Source organism: Muntiacus reevesi, chromosome 10, assembly GCF_963930625.1.
Source record: "Muntiacus reevesi chromosome 10, mMunRee1.1, whole genome shotgun sequence".
Taxonomy (NCBI): domain Eukaryota; kingdom Metazoa; phylum Chordata; class Mammalia; order Artiodactyla; family Cervidae; genus Muntiacus; species Muntiacus reevesi.
In genome coordinates, this window is record NC_089258.1 from 34,164,700 (window position 1) to 34,182,804 (window position 18,105).

The 18,105-nt window shown below is 55.5% G+C and overlaps 1 protein-coding gene across 6 annotated transcripts in view; it reads left to right on the forward strand.

Moving 5' to 3' along the window:
- COL27A1 (collagen type XXVII alpha 1 chain) overlaps nt 1–18,105 on the forward strand; it is a 147,775-nt gene that overhangs the window by 69,304 nt on the left and 60,366 nt on the right. For all 6 annotated transcript variants that reach the window (XM_065946937.1, XM_065946938.1, XM_065946940.1 and 3 more), the window contains 10 exons: nt 2,358–2,411; nt 3,124–3,168; nt 6,496–6,549; nt 7,876–7,929; nt 8,752–8,805; nt 11,595–11,648; nt 11,797–11,850; nt 13,975–14,019; nt 15,376–15,429; nt 17,293–17,337. In XM_065946937.1, coding sequence (XP_065803009.1) covers nt 2,358–2,411; nt 3,124–3,168; nt 6,496–6,549; nt 7,876–7,929; nt 8,752–8,805; nt 11,595–11,648; nt 11,797–11,850; nt 13,975–14,019; nt 15,376–15,429; nt 17,293–17,337 — 513 coding nt within the window. The remainder of the gene's footprint in view (nt 1–2,357; nt 2,412–3,123; nt 3,169–6,495; nt 6,550–7,875; nt 7,930–8,751; nt 8,806–11,594; nt 11,649–11,796; nt 11,851–13,974; nt 14,020–15,375; nt 15,430–17,292; nt 17,338–18,105) is intronic.

Sequence of the window (18,105 nt, forward strand, 5' to 3'; positions counted from 1 at the left end):
GTCACTGACTCGATGGACACGAGTTTGAGTAAACTCCGGGAGTTGGTGATGGAGGGAGGCCTGGCGTGCTGCAGTCCACGGGGTCACAAAGAGTCGGACACGACTGAGTGACTAAACTGAACCGAACTGAGAAGCTGGCTGTCCTTCCCTCCAGCCTCTGTCCGGTCAGCAATCCTGGCTTCTTCTCTCCCAAGATTACTTCAGAATTGCTTAGAAACTCTGGGGACAGACTACCCAATGTGAATCCCAACTCTGCTGAGCTCTGCAACTTGCTCAAGCCCTCACTTCTCAGAGCCTCAGTTTCCTCATCTGTAAAACGGGGAGGTCAGGCAGATCGTGAAGGGCCGTCGGGAGCAGTAACGGAGGTGAGGCATGTGAAGTGTGCAGCGTGATGCCTGCCCGGGGGTCATCTGTGTTGCTATGATCACCCATTCAACTGAGCGCTCCCTTTCTTAATAAGATCACTTGATGGGAACTGAAAGCAGAATTCCTTGCAAAGGCTCAGCGAGAAGATTTGGTTTCACCCAGTCAGGTGGGTTCAGGAGGGTGGTGGGGTGGGGGATGAGACTCAGCGTTGCCTCAGCCAGGCCCAGCTGCGGTCTCTGAGCTCAGCGTGTTTCCCTCCATCTCGGCCCTTCCTTCCACAGGAGTCGGCAGGAATGTGACGTTCCATTCTCTGCCAGCCTCCCTCCGAGCCAGCTCCAGGCAGCTCCCACAGGAACCGGTTCTTGAGCCTGGCCACCTGGGTCAGGCTGCGTTCCTCCAGGGCTTCGCAGGGCTTGCCAGGGGCCTCCATGGAGCCTGACTCAGGGAGTGGGGAACCGAGGCCCAGAGAGGTCAGGCACGCTGATGGAGCTCACAGAGCAGCCAGACACGCACATCAGTCACAGAGGATGGAAAAGGGGGCGAAGAGAGTGTTTCAGGGGCTCCCTCTCTCTGGGCGAAGGCTTAATTTGATGGCTGTGGCTGAGGGCAGTAGCGGAAGGGCAGGGCAGGGCAGGAAGTGAGGAGCCTTCAGGGAAAGAGGGTGCATTCCTGCACTCTAGACCAGGCTTTCTCACCTCAGCCCTGTTGACATTTGAGCCAGATAATTATTGTTTTCTAAAACTCATTTATTTACTTGTCTGTAGTGGGGCTAGCTGAGGCCTGTGAACTCTTAGATGAGGTGTGTGAGATCTAGTTCCCTATCCAGGGATCAAACCTGGGCCCCCTGTTTTGGGAGCACACAGTCTTAGCCACTGGACCACCAGGAAAGTCCCCCGAGCCAGATAACCCTTTGCTGTGGGGCCTCCACCAATGAGATGCCAGTAGCACCTCTTCAGTTGGAACCGCCAGAAATGCCTCCAGGCTGTGCCAAGTACTTTATCCATGTCAATTACTTCTCCAAACTACAGGAGGTACAGAGTATTAGTCCCTGTTGGAGATGAGGAATCTGAGGCACGGAGATCTCACAACGCGCAATCTCACAATCTCACAATGAGCGAGTGGGCCTCGGAGGAGAGATGGGACCGTGTGGTCTGGCCTTGACCTACGCTGACCGCCTCCCAGCCTTTCCCCAGCCCTCAGTGAATGTGACTCTCCAGGGTGAATGAACTCCGTGACCTGCTCCCACCTTGAACGGGCTGATCTGATGGGATGCTTGGTCTCCAACCTGTGGTCCAGGACTTACCCGCTGATCTTAGTGTCCTCCGGGGTCCGTCTGCAACTCTGATGTCTGTGATTGACAGCCCCGCTCCTTCCTTGCTGATGTCCCAGCTTCTGGAAGCAGAAATTCCTGCCCCTCACTAAGCTAGAGTCAAAGCCTCTGTGTGTGCTTATTTTGCCCTTTCAGCAGCTCTCGGAGGGGAGGGTTCCTCATCTGCCTTTTATAGATCAGGAGGCTGAGGACCACAGAAGCCCAATGAAATGCCCTGAATCCCTTAGCTCAGCAGTTCCCAACCTCTCCGGCACGAGGGACTGGGTTTCCTGGAAGAATTTTTCCACGGACCGGGGAGGCAGGATGGTTTCGGGATGATTCAAGCGCATTACATTTATTGTGCACTTCATCCCTATTATTATTCTATCAGCGCCACCTCAGATCATCAGGCATTAAATCCTGGAGGTTGGGAACCCCTGCCTTAGCTACTATGGGGTGTGAAGAATCCAATATGAGGTGGAAAGAGGTAGTGGGAGGGGCACCAATCAAGAAATGAGCTTGGGACAAGACCTCTGTGAAATTAACTCCAGTATTTCGGTGGAGGCGAACACGCCTAATTACGAGATCAACACAGGGATGGGGGTTTGCATCCTTGGGATTCTTCCCAGGCCAGCCTCCTGTGAGCCTCTCTCATTGCTGCTTCTTCCCTTTCTCTTCCCAGGGCGACATGGGAACATTGGGTCCGATTGGCTACCCAGGACCCAAGGGCATGAAGGTAAACCAAAGCTCTTCTTTAATCTGGGTCTCATCCCAGCCGGGCGCCCCCTGACTCATTTCAGCTTAGAAGGAAGGGTACCCTGACACGGTGCTGGGGGAGTGTACTCAGAGGGCTGCTGGGGTGGAACGTGGCAGGTCAGGGGCTCAGTGCTTCTCAGTCCTGAGAGGCAAGCATCGTGTGCATGTCACTTATGCCAGACATCCTTACTGGACGGCAGTCCCCCAGCTGAGCATGAGTCAGACATGGTTCTGGACCTCAGGGCACTGCGAGTGCAGTGCAGAGCATCACCAGGGGACAGAAACTGTAACGGCAAGCCAGTGAGCTCAGGACATCCCTGAGTGGGACGGGTGTGCAGGCGAAAGGTGGGCTTACGCCGCCAGGGCCACGTTCCAGGGATGATTCCATTTGGCTAACAAGCGTGTGTGACACGGCTCATGAAGGCTGTCTCCCCCCATCAGTGCCCTTCTCCCCTGGATGTGCCCAGAGCTCTGTGATTCACAAGTCAGCCGCCCCTTCTTATGGGCCTACACGCCACACCATCGCCCTTTGGGCCGGGGCTCATTGCCCCCCTTTTATAGATGAGAAAACAGCCCTGGGCTGGAGCATCCAGCACGGGGTCTTGCAGCAAGCCAATGGGCTTATGCCAGGGCTCCTGACTTCTGGGGCTTTCACCCTCCTTCACCGCTGAACCCTGGCCTCTGTCTTGCAGGGACTGATGGGAAACGTGGGGGAACCCGGACTGAAAGGTGATAAGGTGATCTGAATACTCCCTTATTGCACTGTGTTTTATCTGCATGCGAATTCCCTCCGCCTCGACGCTGCTGCTGATTTCTCGCCAGGTCCACTCCCCTGCACTCTTCCTGCCTCCCCTCTGGCCCTCCCTAAATCTGTGCTCCCCAGCTTCTTCCCTGTAACTCTGGGTGGGATTCAGGCAGACGGTTCTGGAAGCATGCGGATCTTGGCAGACAAGAGTGGGGGGCTGGGGCTGTTGAAGCTTGGGTTAGGGGTAAGTTAAGGCAGGTCTCTGAATTTTTTTTTTTCTGGGGGGAGCAAAGCTGAGGCTAGCGTCTGGGCTTTGAAGTCAAAGCCAGAGGATACAGAGGGTGGGGAGATGGAGAGATGGGGAGATGTGGTGCTGAGATGATGGACCCCAGGGCAGGGGTGATGTGGGGTCCAGAGACCCCTCCCAGGCATAGGAGGAAACAAATGCATGTACACTGTCAGGATTGGAGTTGGGAGCCCAATCCCAGAGTCTGAAAAGGTAACAGAAAAGCCAGGACAGGCCTGAGCCCTTGACCAGCATTCCTCCCAGCTGTGCAGGGTGGGCAGTGGGCTGGGGAGACCCTTGCTGCATGTCTTCCACCATTCCACTGCCGAGCCAACCCTGGGCCCAACCAGGTTGGTGGGTCGGTGGGACCCTGGGGCCCAGAGGGGGGCAGCACCTGGCCTGGGCCCTGCGGCATCCACGTGAAGAGACTCGGGGGGTGGGGGCCATGCTTCTGTGCTTGGCCCTGTGGCCTTCTACCTGCCCTCCCCGGCAGCCTCTTGACAGACCAGGCCCCTCAGAGGGAGTGTGGGAGAGCTTTTGGGCAGCATCCAAGTTTCCAGAAGCCTGAGCAGATAGGAGCCGCTCACCTGCTCGGGGGCCTTGCTCCCTGCACCTGTCTCCCCATGATCCTGCTCCTCCTCAGCTCGAGGAACAGGAGCAGGGACCAACACTGGTCCCCCTCTGAGCGTGCTGCAGGGCTTAGCTCGCCCATCCTCCACCCCTCTATGAGGTGGGAAGCTTGCTGGGCACGCGCAGCTGGTACGTAGCGTCAGGATTTGAACCCCGGCACCTGCCAGCAGAGACCTCCACCCCGAAGCAGGACTGGGGTCAGAAGGGCAGAGCCGATGAGGTCTTAGAGGTCACTTCCTCCAGTGCCTACCTGTCACAACTGGAGAAGCAGACCTGGAGAGGAGAAGAGATTCTTCAAAGGAAACTCAGGGATCTGTGGGAGCCCGCCCGGAGCCTGGACTCCTAGAAAAACTAGAGCTGCTGGGCTGAAATGAGCATCCCGGGTTGCCTACCCACCCCCACCCCTGGTACCCAGCCGCGCTGTGCTCAGCACTGTCCTCTCTGTTTCCACCTCTCCCGTTTCCTCCCTCGTTCCCAGGCCTCCAGCTGGCCCTCCCCCCAGCCCCCGCCCCGCCCCACCCCATCCCACTCAGCTTTGCCCTCTGGCTCTGCCCTGCTGGTTACTAAGCCCCCTCTTCCACAGCCCGCCCTCCGGAGACGTAGGGGCTTTCTGCTGGAGGCGGGGGCTTCCCCACGTCTACCTGTTTACCCCGTGGTTTGAGTCATCAGCCCTCTGGAAATGTTGAAGTCATGGACGGAGGGAAAGGAAGTGGGGGGGAAACGGGAGTGCAGGCAGGGAGCTTTTTATAGGCCCTTTGCAGAGCTGGCCTCCAGCTCGCTATTTCTTCAGGAACATGGAAATAAAAGTGTTACATAGAACTGGTGCTGCCTGGGACATGTAAAAGCCCTGAAAAAAAAAAAGAGGAGGAAATTATTTTCCTGCTCACAGATCTCAGCACAATCAAATAAGTCTTTAGAGTTGAAAATAAAAAAAAAAAAAGAGAGAAGAAAAGAAAAAGAAATCATTTTTCTACTTCTTTGGCTAGGATAGGATCATAATATTTTGAGGAGCAGTGTTCTTATCAGCCCCTCCTCACTCCACCCCACCTTCTGGCCCTCCCCTGGGATGACAGAGCCACCCCTTCATGTTCCACAGTCATCCTGCCTAGAATCCCAGATTGTCATGACCCAGCCTGGCCTCGGTCCCGTTTACCACCACCTGGCTCCCTCTCCCCCCATGGAGGTACATTCTGGAACCCAGGCTCCTGCTCCAGGCCCAGCTTTCTCCAGATCCCTTGTCCTGGTTTCTTAGGGGCCTTTGAAACTTTTTTTTAAAGTCATCTTACTCCTTCTTTGGACATTAAAAAAAAATGTTCCTAAGTTCCTAAAACTCTGGGATATTGTATAAGATTTTCCAAATCGGAAAAACCAAAGTAAGTTTTTAAAAAAAACACAAAACTTTTTTTTTATTAAAAAAAAAAAATTCTGGCTTTTGTTCTACCAAGGAAGTTCTGTTGGATCATGGCCTTAGCTGCACGACATGAGTTCTCTAAGATTCTCCATTCTTCTTGGGTTTTTCTCCCCATCCATCCAACTGCTGCCAGGGCTGTGAATGTTTTCTGAGTCCTGGGGCCAATGTACCAACATGGAAAGCTGGAAAGGATGAGGGCTGTGTGAGACGGTTCCAGCTCCAAGGAGAAACCTCCCAATCTGGTTCTGTGACAGCTCATTTACCAGGATGTGGTTGAGTACAGGGAGGGGGCAGAAGAGACCTCTGACAGCCAAAATCAGTGTCACCAAGTCCATGCAATGTGTCATCTTAAAAGGGAAACACCCAGACTTAACTCCAGACCAGTTTACTTGCTGGTTACACGTAGTCTTAATGAGCCAAGCTCTCTGGCTTCTCATGCTATAGCTGATTCAAAGCAGTTAATCAGACGTAAACCGAAGCCGATTGCTGGCACAGAAACTCCCACAGAAGGAAGACATGACAACTCACAGCCTGGCAGTGAAAAATATCAAGCAACATATGCAAGCGCTCTGAACCCACGCTGGTGTGGGGATGCTGTCCAAGCTGCACGCTCTTCCGTGTGACGTCAGTTGATGATGAAGAGGTTGAAGGATCAAGACACGGTTCCTTTGACCCACGAGTGTCTGATCTCCTGCCAAGGCCAGGCAACATGGCGCTGCTTAGCTTCTGTTAGTGGAGTGCTCAGCCACCTGAGCAACCCCAGGCAGACCTGCGGCTAAGCTGGCTCTGTCCCCCGAGGGGGCCCACCTTCCCCACCCAGGCTCCTCTGGGGCTGGGGGCTGCCCTTTTCTCTAACAAGGCTGCTGCTGGGTGGATCGACTTGGGGAACGGCCTCGGCAAAGCTGTACCTCGCCACTGGGTCTGGATGTGGGGGAGGCTTCCAGAGCTCACCGTGGTTTCCATCGTAACCTTCTTTGCTGGTGTGTATTTAGGGTGAACAAGGGGTTCCAGGTGTGTCAGGAGATGCCGGATTCCAAGGAGACAAGGTAACTCCTGCACATTCGCCCCCTGCCCCCCACCAACCCCGGCCCGGCTCTGTTCTGGCTCTGGCTTCTTTCCCAGGGGCCGACATGGGCCGGGACCCACCTGGAAGGCGGCATCCCTTCCCACCATCCTGTCTCCTCCATCTTCATCCACCCTCTCGTTGTGTCTTCTCTGGACTTCACAGCGGCCTCCTGGCGTATTGCCAGGCCCCAGCCTGTCTTCCTCACCTGCACCAAACTGTGTCCAGGGCCCAGCTCTGCTCCGTGCTCACCCACGGCTCCTCGCTGCCCCAGAGTGGAGTCCCGGCTCCTGGCCCCCGCACCTGGGCCGCCAGCGTGCCGGCCCCTCTGACATTCCCGCCCCTCGCCCTTCCAGCCCTGAGCCCCAGCCCCACTGACCTCCTCACTGCACCAAGCGGGCACACGTGGCCGCCTCGCTGGGCACACCCTCCGCCCCACCTGCGCACCGGCCAGCCCCAGCCCAGAGCTCCGCGCGGATGCCGTGTTCTCTGCCTGCTCAGAAAGTCGCTGTGGCCCTCACCTGCAGGCCCACCCCAAGCACGCTTGTCCTCCCAGGACCCAAAACCCTTTGGCTTGTAGATTTTTTATGAGTGCTTATCAGATGCCAAAGCGCGTGCCCCTCACCTGCGGCAGCACCTTTCTCCCCTGGCTGATGGGGACTGGTGCTTCGCCCCCTGCCAGACGGCAGGTTCCCCAGAATAGGGCCCCCGGCTGGCCCGGAGGGGCTCAGGTCAGGGTCCTGTGCAGGACGGTGAGCACTTAAAAAGACACGTCTGAGTGAGTGGCTGGCCGGGGTGACGGAGGATCCCAGGCCGCCTGCCAGGCCGGCTCCTCTTTGCCTGTGTTCGGCACCATGTGGCCACATCTGGAGTTCTCCCAGCCAGTCAACGAGGCCCAGATGTTGGCCAGCTCTCGCTCTTCCTCTCCCCTCCCTCCTGGCTGGCCTGTCCTGACCCAGCCTCGATGTCTCCGGGTTGCGAGCCATGCAGGCCGGGCTGCCTCTGCAGCTGGGCCCCAGTCTCCAGACTTCCCCAGGCATCACGGGTGCAGCAGCAGTGCCTGCTCGGTGGCCTCGGGGTCCCGGGTTCCTGGATGACCTGGTGAGGACAGGAGCAGTTTTTTCACCTTTGTGTCCCCGGGTCCCAGCCTGCAGAGCTGCCAAGCTGGAGCTTGCAAGCAGAGGGCTTATCCTCCCTCTCAAAGCGGGTGTTGTTCAGGCCTCAGGCCGCCAGCAGGGATGACCAAGCAGCTGTCCATCTGGCCATTTCTGGGCGTTACTAACCCCAGTTTGCTCTGCATCTTTTTCAGGGAAGCCAGGGCTTGCCAGGGTTCCCAGGCGCACGGGGGAAGCCAGGGCCTGTGGTGAGTACCTTCTGCTTCCAGGTCCTCGGGCTCATGGTCATGGAATGTGGCCAGAGATGCCTTCACATCCAGGACCTCATTTCCTCCCATAGCAGCTCTGGGAAGCGAGTAAAGCAAAGTAGAAACGGAGATTTGCCCCTTTCACAGATGAGGACACTGAGGCCCAGAGGGGCAGGCGCACACCCAGGCATCAGGCATTGGCAGAGCTCTGGTGCAAATCAGGGCTCCCAGTGTCTTGTAAATAATAGCAGTGTTATCAACAATAGCAGTGGATGTCATTTATTTATTGAATGTTCCTGTTGGCGCTAATGGTAAAGAACCTGCCTGCCAGTGCAGGAGACTTAAAGAGACACAGGTTCGATCCCTGGGTTGAGAAGATCCCCTGGAGGAGGGCATGGCAACCCACCCCAGTATTCTTGCCTGGAGAATCCCATGGACAGAGGACCCTGGCGGGCTACTGTCCATAGCGTCGCAAAAAGTTGGATGTGACTGAAGCGACTTAGCAGGCACGCATACATGCATCAGATCCTTCCTGTGCTGTATCTCTTTGAAAGACTCAACAACCCCAGGAGTTAGAGAATTGTTACTGTTCCCATTTCACAGATGGGGAAGGTAAGGTTCAAAGGTGAAGTGACTTGCCCAGGATCCAGTGCCAAGGAAGAGTAGGAGCTGGGGCTTGAACAGTAGCTCCTTGTAGTTGTCTGGGCAGGTTTCACTCATCCTCTCTTGAATTTTCCAACCATCCCAGCCTGGGGCCTAATACCAGGGATCCAGGAACCCTCGCTTACCGCTGCCTCCCCTACAATCTCTTCTCTCCCACAGGGCAAAGTTGGAGACAAGGGACCCGTTGGGTTTCCTGGGCCCCCGGGACCTGAGGTATGTAATGCCCTATTCCTCTGTGGCTGGCTGTTACTGGGACTGCCTGTCGTCCTTGGGAAACCAAGGCTCAGAGACAGGGAGACACTTGCCTGAGGTCACACAGCAAATGAAAGATGGGATTAGAAATTCCTAGAGCAGCCGTCTTTCCTCTTCTTCCTCGGCTTCCCGGCTGCCCTGGGGGCTCGCAAAGGCAGTGGGGCCGCAGCTGGCTGCAGACTCCCTCCCCAGCACCAGGGCCGCCTTTACGGTTTCCAGAAAGAAGCATCAGGAAAACCCTCTGAGCAGAGCTGCCTGGACCCTTCATGGGAGCTGCCTGCCTTCTCTACCCTTCTGAGCCCTGGAACTTTTCCAGCTACTTACAGCCACCCTGGAGAGGTGCAGGGCTCAGAGCTCACAGGTACAGAGAGCAAGAAACAAGTGGAAGATTCTGGTGTTTGAATGGAGAAGAAGTCATGACAGGTAGATTAAGCAATTAACATGGTAACTACAGCTGAGTTAGTAGAACCCGAGAGTTTCTGACCTGTGTGGTAACGAGCACAGGTATGTTAAATGTCCATCACTGGCATTTCTGCACAAAGGGGGCGAGGCAGCTGGGCAGCTGATTGAACTCCTCTTCCCGCCCCCCCGCCCCATGCCTCACCCCCAGTACAGAGACCAGCTCTGGAGAACAGGGCGAACAGTGCTGGGGGACTGCTGTCTCTCTTAGGGGCTCTAGATCAGTCCTAGTCCTGACCCCACCCCTATGTCATACCTCCCTGGCCTGGCGCCTTGCACATCCCTGAGGCCTCGGAGACAGAAGTCTGGTCCATCCTTCCAAAGATCACTCCTGGTATCGCCCGGATGGATGAGGGAGTGTTTCCTAAAAGCCACAAGTTCTACTTTCCACTGTGTTGACTTTGGCCTTGACACAGTCCTATCTTTAGACAAATGGACTTGGCCTCTCTTCCATGGCCCTGATTCCTTCCCCTGGTCACTGTGGAAAAAGACTTCTCTGAGAGGCCGGGTTTCCCAGCAGTCTGGCCAGTGCGGGTGGAAAGCCGGCTCCCTCTTTTTATTAGGCACTGCCTCGTGCCAGGAGGCTGCGTCGTATCTTCGGGATGGGAGCTGGCTGAACGGCCATCACGGCCAGCGAGGGAGATACTGTCACCACCACGCGTTGCAGAGGAGGGAGCTGAGTGAGGAGGGTGGGGGCGACCCCCTCAGGGTCACCCTGCTACTTGTAATAAAGGAGTTCTTCATTTTGCTCTTTGGCTCCCTCCCGGGTCCCTGGACAGCTCTGGGGTCTGTCTCCCCCATCTTTGGGTTCTGTTTGGATTGGCGGGCTCAGCGTCCGGAAGATGGTTCTGCTCAGCGGAGGACAGAAGCCAACGAGCCTCAGCGCCTTCCGGGGTCTTTGCCGCCTTTCCGAGGCTGTGGGTGCAGCTTCCACTCCCCAGCTCCCGGGGGAAACAGCTCTTTCATTCATTAGTGGGTCGGATCTGTGTGACACCAGAATTTGATCAGTGTCCTGGCCTCCTTCAAATTCTCCCTGGAGACGGGCCCACCCCAAGCAGGCTTGTTTTCCCAGGACCCAAAACCCTTTGGTTTGTAGATTTTTTATTGAGTGCTTACCAGATGCCAAATTCCGACTCAGCGGTGCACTCACCTTATTCTCTTCAAGCCTCATACAAGTCTTGTTAGGTGATTTTTATAGTTACCATTTTAGAGATGAGGAAGCCGGGGCCCAGACAGGCTTAGAAACCTGCTGGGGTCACCCAGTGAGTCGGTGGCAGAATGGGACTTTGAACCTCTCGCTTTGAAGAAAAAGATGTGCGTCTTTGGCTTCCTGTGTTAGCTCCAAATTCAAGACCAGACTTGCCTTCCCTAGTGAGAAGGATGAGAGGATGGTGGAGCTGGAATCTAACGGGAGTTATGAAAACCTCAAAAGAGGAAGAAAATAAAACCACTTACTAAGGTGAAGTCGGGGAGCATCCTGACTTTAGGAACTCATGTTCAAAGGCTTTGGTTTCTGGCTTTGGCAGACAACTGAGGGAGTAGTGGGTCTGCCCTGAAAGCAAATGGGGTTCTAGACTGAATTAACAGAGATATTATACCTAAAACAAGGAAGGAGATGTTCTTACACCGACCACTGCTGGTCGGTTCACGAGTATCCTCGTGACCACCAACAATGGAAGCTAAGCGGTTGGAGGCAGCCAGACTGAGGGCTCTTGACTAGGGACAGTGGAAGGGACAGAGGAGTCTGGTCTTTTCTGCTGAGATTCTGCTCCATGTCCCAAAGAAGCTTCCACTGCAGCCATCTATCAGATGGGAGCAGTGAACTTTCAGTGGTGGTGTGGGGCAGGGTCCAAGGATACATTGGGGATTTCTGCTTCCGATAGTTACTGATACTTATAGATCAGTGCTTTTGTAGCCTTTCAAAGTCACAGCAAACCCAGAATATGCAGAATCCCCACAGTAAAGGGTGGCACTTCTCAGAGCGGAAGCCGGCTAGCTGTGAAGCCCTGGCTGCCCCAGGACTAAGACTTGGGCAGGTCTGGATTAGATGACCTTGTATGTGCTAGTTCCTATGCTAGGACCTTCCTGCACTGTCCTGCCTCATTTTCTCAGCGCCCCTCTGAAGTGTAGGGGCTGATTCTTTGTTTTAGAACCGTGATAGCTGACCTGCCCAGGGTCATCTCCCCTGCAGGATGAGATGGAGACCCAGGTCGGTCCCCCTCCAAGACCTATGGTCTTCACATTTCCCTCCGTAGGCCCCTGGGTGATCCCAGGTCTCTGCTTCCTTTCAGGGATTCCCTGGAGACATTGGCCCCCCCGGGGACAACGGCCCAGAAGGCGTGAAGGTGAGTCCCTGCCCAGGGGAGCTCCAGCTGATGAGGCTGAGCACCGTATGCAAACCACAGGCCTGATTCCAAGCCAGCGGGAGTCTCGCCAGCCTGTGATGGAGACAGAGGTGCCGCCTCTGAGCCCGCTCTCTTTCCCCCTCACCAGGGCAAGCCTGGAGCTCGAGGCCTGCCAGGACCCCGTGGGCAGCTGGGGCCCGAGGTGAGACCGTCTGACCCTGCCTCCTGCCCACCCCCCTGCCACCCCAACCCCTAGCTTGCTCTCCCCTGGGTCCTGGAGACCTTAGCTGAGTTCCAGGGCCCCTCAGTCAGGAGACACAGGGCCAGGGCCACCTCAGGCTTGCCCTCCAACTCATCCTTTGTAGCTCCGCCTTGTGACCCTTCCAGGGTTCTCGTCTGCCCCGGTCTGGCTGGCAGGTCACTCCCATCACGGCAACGCCACTGCCCTGGGGTTTCGTCTTTAGGAGACACTGTCACCGCTTCTTCTCCCTATAGCCAGTTTATTGGGGTGCTGCTATAGGAGGGGGACATCGTCAGCTCAGGGGAGGTCCTGACTCTCAAGGGGATGGACTATGTCAGGTTCCTGTGGTTAGTGGCAGGCAGCGTCAGGATTCAAACCTGAGTCCACAGAGCCCAAAGCTCCCAGCATGGACCCTGTGCTGTTTAACTTCTGGGCTCCTGGGGGCTGCCTGAGGCCTCCTGGGAGAATGACATGACTTGTGCAGCTAGTAAGTGGCAGACTGAAGATTTGTTTACTGACTCATCCGTGGTGAAGGGGATTGATGATTTCCCCGGGCCTGTTGGAGCACCAGCTGGAGGGCTGTTGGCCACCCCAGGGGCTGGCCCCAGGCTTTTCCCATGCGCAAGGCCCTCCCTTGGACACCTTGGCTCAGGCCCCAGAGCTCCCATGACGCACCCCTGGGGGAGGGTGCAGGAGGCCCCGACTCACCGCGACCACAGGCAGGCATCTGGCTGACATGGATCCCTTCTTGGGCTGGTTCTGGGTCTGGCGGGGTCCCAGTACTGGCCCTGTGAGCTGCCACGTGGGGCTGCTTTCCTGGAAGCTGGGGCGGGGGGGAGTGGGCTCCGGAGGGGGCCTCTTGGTTAGGGTTGGCATGCCAGAGGGGCCAGTCTGGAAGCTCCCTGAGCCTGCGGGAGGGCCTGAGGCATCTCCATGGGCGGGAAGTGGGCAGGAGGGTGTGAGGGAAAGATGGCACCAGCCTGTACTCCCGTTGACGCTCACATTACAACATCATCACTGAAGCAGACCCTCAATATGCCTGCCACTTGCTCACATCTCCATTGATTCATCTGTCCACTCGTCCATTCATTCACTCCTTCATTTGTTACCCTCTCTCAGGCCCTACTCCCTGCCTTCCCGAACCACACACCCACTAGATCCTGGGCACACCCATCCTGAGTGATGTTGGGGGTCGTGGTGTCAAAAAAGAATAAGAGATCCTGGCTGTCCTCCAGAAACCCGGATTACTCATCAGTGGGGTTTTTTTTGTTTGTTTTTTTAAACGTAATCACAATAATAAAAGATGTTTATCAATTTTCACAATCAATAGCCAGACAAAACATAAAAGATAATTACATTTCCAAGTCATAATGGGGCTTCCCTGGTAGCTCAGACAGTTAAGAATCTGCCTGCAATGCAAGAGACATGGGTTCGATCCCTGGGCTGGGAAGATCCCCTGGAGAAGGAAATGGCAACCCACTCCAGTATTTTGCCGGGGAAATCCCATGGACAGAGGAACCTGGCAAGCTACAGTCCGTGGGCTTGCGAAGAGTTGGACATGACTGAGCGACTAACTCTAACTCATGGGAACATGATTAACCTAACAATGTAAAATAATGACATACATTTGGAGGGTCAAGCAGGGTGATACTCATCAGTGTTTAAGATGATCCTCTCTGCCCCGCACCATTTTACAGATGGGGAGACTGAGGCATGGTGAGGCTAACGTCTGCCGCCGAGTAAATGGCAGAGCTTGGAACAGAGCCTGTATCTTTAAGCTGCAGTCTGGGGCTCTGCTCAAACAGCTTATGATAGGGTTTGGCTTTCCTGGCCGGCACTTCTGCCAACCCAGACTGACCACATTCACATCACAGGGGAGCCCCGTTCACCCAGAAGCCCACGTGTGGTCTGGCCTCCAGGCCTCTGCCCTGGGTGGGGCCAGGCAGGGGGCCCAGGTCCACCATTGCTCACTCAGGGAGGGCTCTTCTGTGCCCACCCCTTGCCCTCCTGAGAGGTCAAGTTCTCCAAGACTCCCACTGAATTAACTTTCTCCTTTTTCTCCTCTCTCGTGTCTCCTGACCCTAGGGAGATGAGGGGCCCATGGGGCCACCAGGGGTCCCTGGCTTGGAGGTGAGTGTTGCTGGCCTGGGGAGGTGGGGTGTGCTGCCGCTGAGCCAGCTGTGTGCAGGCGGGCGTCGTTTGGGTGGTGCTCTGGAGAGAAGCTGTCTGTGAGAGCCTTGGGCCTGCCAAGGTGAGGACAGGCCCCAGAGAGAGACAAGAGGCAGGAAACTTGTGCACCTACTGTGTGCAGGGGCCTTGCATCCATTGTCACTCATTTGATTCTCCCTTGAGAGAGGCACTGCCTTTCTTAGTATCATTCAAGGCCCTCAGGCTCAAAAAGCATAGCCCAGGGAACTTCCCTGGTATTCCAGTGGTTAAGAATCCACCTCCTTATGGAGGGGATATGGGTTCATTCCCTGGTCAGGGAACTGAGATCCAAAGTGCCAAGGGGCACTCACTTAAGCCTGAAGATCACAACTAAAACCCATCACAGTCATAAAAAAAAAAAAAAAAATTTTTTTTTTTAAAGTAAAAAACTTAGCCCAGAATTTCACAGCCAGGAAGCCAGGATACCCTCCCTGGAACCTGAATCGGACTTCTCTCCACTGCTTCAAGTGGCCTTCCAGAAAGAAGGTGTATGTCCAGCCACCGTCAGTCTCAATTGCATAAATTGGCAATTTGTAGGGTTTTTTGGTCTTGGGACCTTTTGACATCCTTTGAAATGATTGAGGACCCTGAATGCTTTTCTTTACATGGGTTACATCTATCGACATGAGTACTTAAAACCAAGAAATTTTAAATGCTTTTAACAATTCGTTCAAGATTAACAACCAACTCATTTCATGTTAACAAAAATAATAGTTACCCCCCCAAAAAAGCTATATTTTCCAAAACAAAAATCATCTCATGAAAAGAGTGGCATTGTTTTACCATTTTTTGCAAATCTCTTTAATGTCTGGCTTAATAGGAGTCAGCTGGATTCTCCAGCCTGCCCCTGCGTTCCATCTGTGGATAAAACCACGCGCCATGTAGTCTCTGGAAAACTCCATTTGCATTCATGAAAATGAGTGACACGGGCAAATGACATCTTAATATTCTTATGAAGATAGTTCTGACCTTGTAAATTTCCTGTGAAAGGGTCTTGGGGTCCCCCAGAGGGCCCCGGGACCACAGTTTGAGAACTACTGGCATAAACTCCCCACGCCCCTGTGTCCTTTATCTTCTGTTCCAGTCCCTTCCTTTTCCTCACTCCTTGAAAGCAGTTTTCATCATTCCCGTTAACAAACAAACCAGCCTGGGAGGGGAGGCTTCCCAAGGTCACACAGCTGAAGACTCTCCCTGATCCCCAAGGGCAGCTGGCAGCGACCTCGGGGCTCTGTGTTCCTGCCCCTCCTGGCTTCGCTCACTCACTTCTCCCTGTTGCAGGGTCAGCCCGGCAGGAAGGGGTTTCCTGGAAGACCTGGCCCAGATGGTTTGAAGGTGAGGGGACCTGAAAGTGATGTGGCAGGAAGGGGGAGGAGGGAGCACCTTGGGAGGAGGAGAGAGGGGGGGAGCCAATTGATGAGGCCCTGGGATGACCCCTGAATCCCTGACCTGTTGTGAAAAGGGGACCAGATGGCCCCCATTTATCAAAAGTGTGTGTGAGTCACAGGAAAGCGTGGACAGAATCCCAGTGTCCACCAGGGGACCAGTGTTCAGGTCACGGGGCACAGCACAGCCACCAAAGACGGTGTGCTCGGGGCATTGACAGGACGGGAAGATGCCCGTGTGTTGTGGGGTGATGGTGGGCACGTGGGAAGCAGGTCACACAGCGGAACGGTGCAGGAGGAGCCCGTGGCTGGGGCTGGCTGTACTGTGTTCCTGAAGGCTCAGAGCAAAGGCTGGAGCGTGGACAGGGGTTCGCTCTGGGTAGTGGGATTATCGGAGATTTCCATTCTCCTCTCTGGGCTTCTATATTTTCCCCATCATCAACCATAAACATGCATTTCACTTATTAACAGGTTTTTTTAAGTTATCAAAATGAAAAAGAATTGGCCCCAGTAGGAGATTATGTTCCTCAACACATGGGCAGCTTAATGCCTTTCCAGGGACTCCGTCTGAAGGCTGGATTTCCCTGGCCGTCCCGGGCAGGGATCGCTGGGCTGGGTTGACAGCTGGACAGACACATAGAGGGTTAGGGTGGAACTGGGGACCCCAGGCTGTCCAAGTGCCCTCCTCTCAGGAGAAATGGCTCCCGAGTCTATGCCTGTCTGGCTCCTCTGGGGGTCTCGAGCCTGAGGTCTCGGGGCAGACTTGGAGGGGAGGCTAAGTCTTGAGCTGGGATCACTGTGAACCCCAACTGTGAGCCCAGCTCCTGGCCGGTCCGAGCCCATGTCCTGCCCTCTGAGGCCTGGGCCTTTCTCCCTCAGATACCAGCTGGGTTTCTGTGGTGGGAGCGGTGACAGGGCCCCGGGCAGATTTATCCCACGGTTCTACTTGCCAGGGCGGCTGTGGCTGCAGAAGGAGCAGGCGTCACCCCAGCGTGGGATAAAGCCGCCAGACAAGGCCTCGAATGGCCACCTAGTGTGAGGGCTCCGGGCCTTCCCAGGGGGCGCTGGTGGTAAAGAGCCCGCCTGTCAGTGCAGGAGCCATGAGACAAGGGCGCGATCCCTGCAGGAGGAAATGGCAACCCGTTGCAGTATTCTTGCCTGGAGAATCCCATGGACAGAGGAGCCTGGCGGGCTACAGTCCGTAGGGTCACAGTCAGACATGACGGAGGTGACGCAGGACACAGCGCATGTGAGAGCTCGGAGGCAAATGAGTTTGATTTTCCTTATTTGTGAGTGGGGACGCCGAGCCCAGAGCAGAGACGAGACCCTTCCGCGTCACTTGTGAGCTGGTGGCAGAGCTCTGGGAGTCCGGTGCCCTGATTCCCCGGCTCCCTGCTCATCCTGGTGCAGCAGGGGATCTCCATCAGTCAGACCCAAGTTCCAGCTCTAGCCCTGCTTCCAGCTCGCTGTGTGACCTCGGCAGGTCATGTCACCTCTGTGAGCTTCAGTTTCCATCTCCCGCGGAATGCCATGGGTTGATGGGGGTCCCAGATGAGATAAGGACCCCATGCCAGGTAACCTGCCCGGGGCCCCTCCAAGGGAATGACGACTAGGATCATCCCTGGGGCCAGAGGAGGGTTTGTCCCCGTGTTGCTTATCCTTACCATTTGTTTGGAGTTTCCAAGGCCAGACTGCAGTTGAGTTTCTTGGTTCATCCCCACCAGAGGGGACTAAGGCCAGACGACCCGGGTGTCTCCCCAGAGGCCTAGACTCCTGCCATGCATCCCAAGTGACCTCCTCTGTTTCTCTGCAGGGCGAGCCAGGCGATCCTGGAAGGCCGGGGCCTGTGGGCGAGCAGGTGAGTCACCGCCGTCTCGGACCCTACTGGCTCCCTTTACTGAGGGCTTAGCTGTGGGAAGCGCGTGTGTGGAGCTCATTCATCTCCAACCCCAGCTGGAGTGGTTGGGTTAGGGTTATCTAACCCTGAATGGGTCATCTCCCTGCTTCACTGACATGGACAAACTCTGGCTCTCAGGGAGGTGAGGTCACTGCATGAAAAAGTCACGAATCTCAGTCCCCATGGTTGCTCCCCACAGCCTGACTCTGCAGATGTTCTGGGGGCATTCGCCCAAAAGACGTTACGTGACTTTGCTCCCAGAACATGCAGAGTGGAAGAGCCCTTTCACACTCACCCCCCGTGCTCGATATAACGGGAGGGCCGGAAGAGCAGAGAAGCAGAGCCGCGTGCCAGGGGCTCTTAGTTCAGGCATCCCTAGTTTATAAAGAAAACGAAATTCACATCAGTGGCTCTGGCTATGCGGGAAGTCAGGCCAGGGTCTGAAGAGGAGAGGAGGTTGCACGTGATCTCTGAAAAGGAGGTTGGAGAAACATAACCTTCAGTGTTGAGGTCCAGGGCCCTTGGCTCTGGACGCTGATGGGTGGATGACTGGCCTTAGTCCCTCCTCTGCAGCCTGGCGCCTCCTGAAAGCGTAAGCTCTGGGCTCGTAGGTCAGGTCGGAACGTAGCAGTCTCATCCACTCCTTTAAAGAAGGACCCCATCCTCTGAACCCAGCGAGGGGCTGCCTCGGGCTGGAAGGGGAATGATGCTGGGGACCCAGAAGAACTT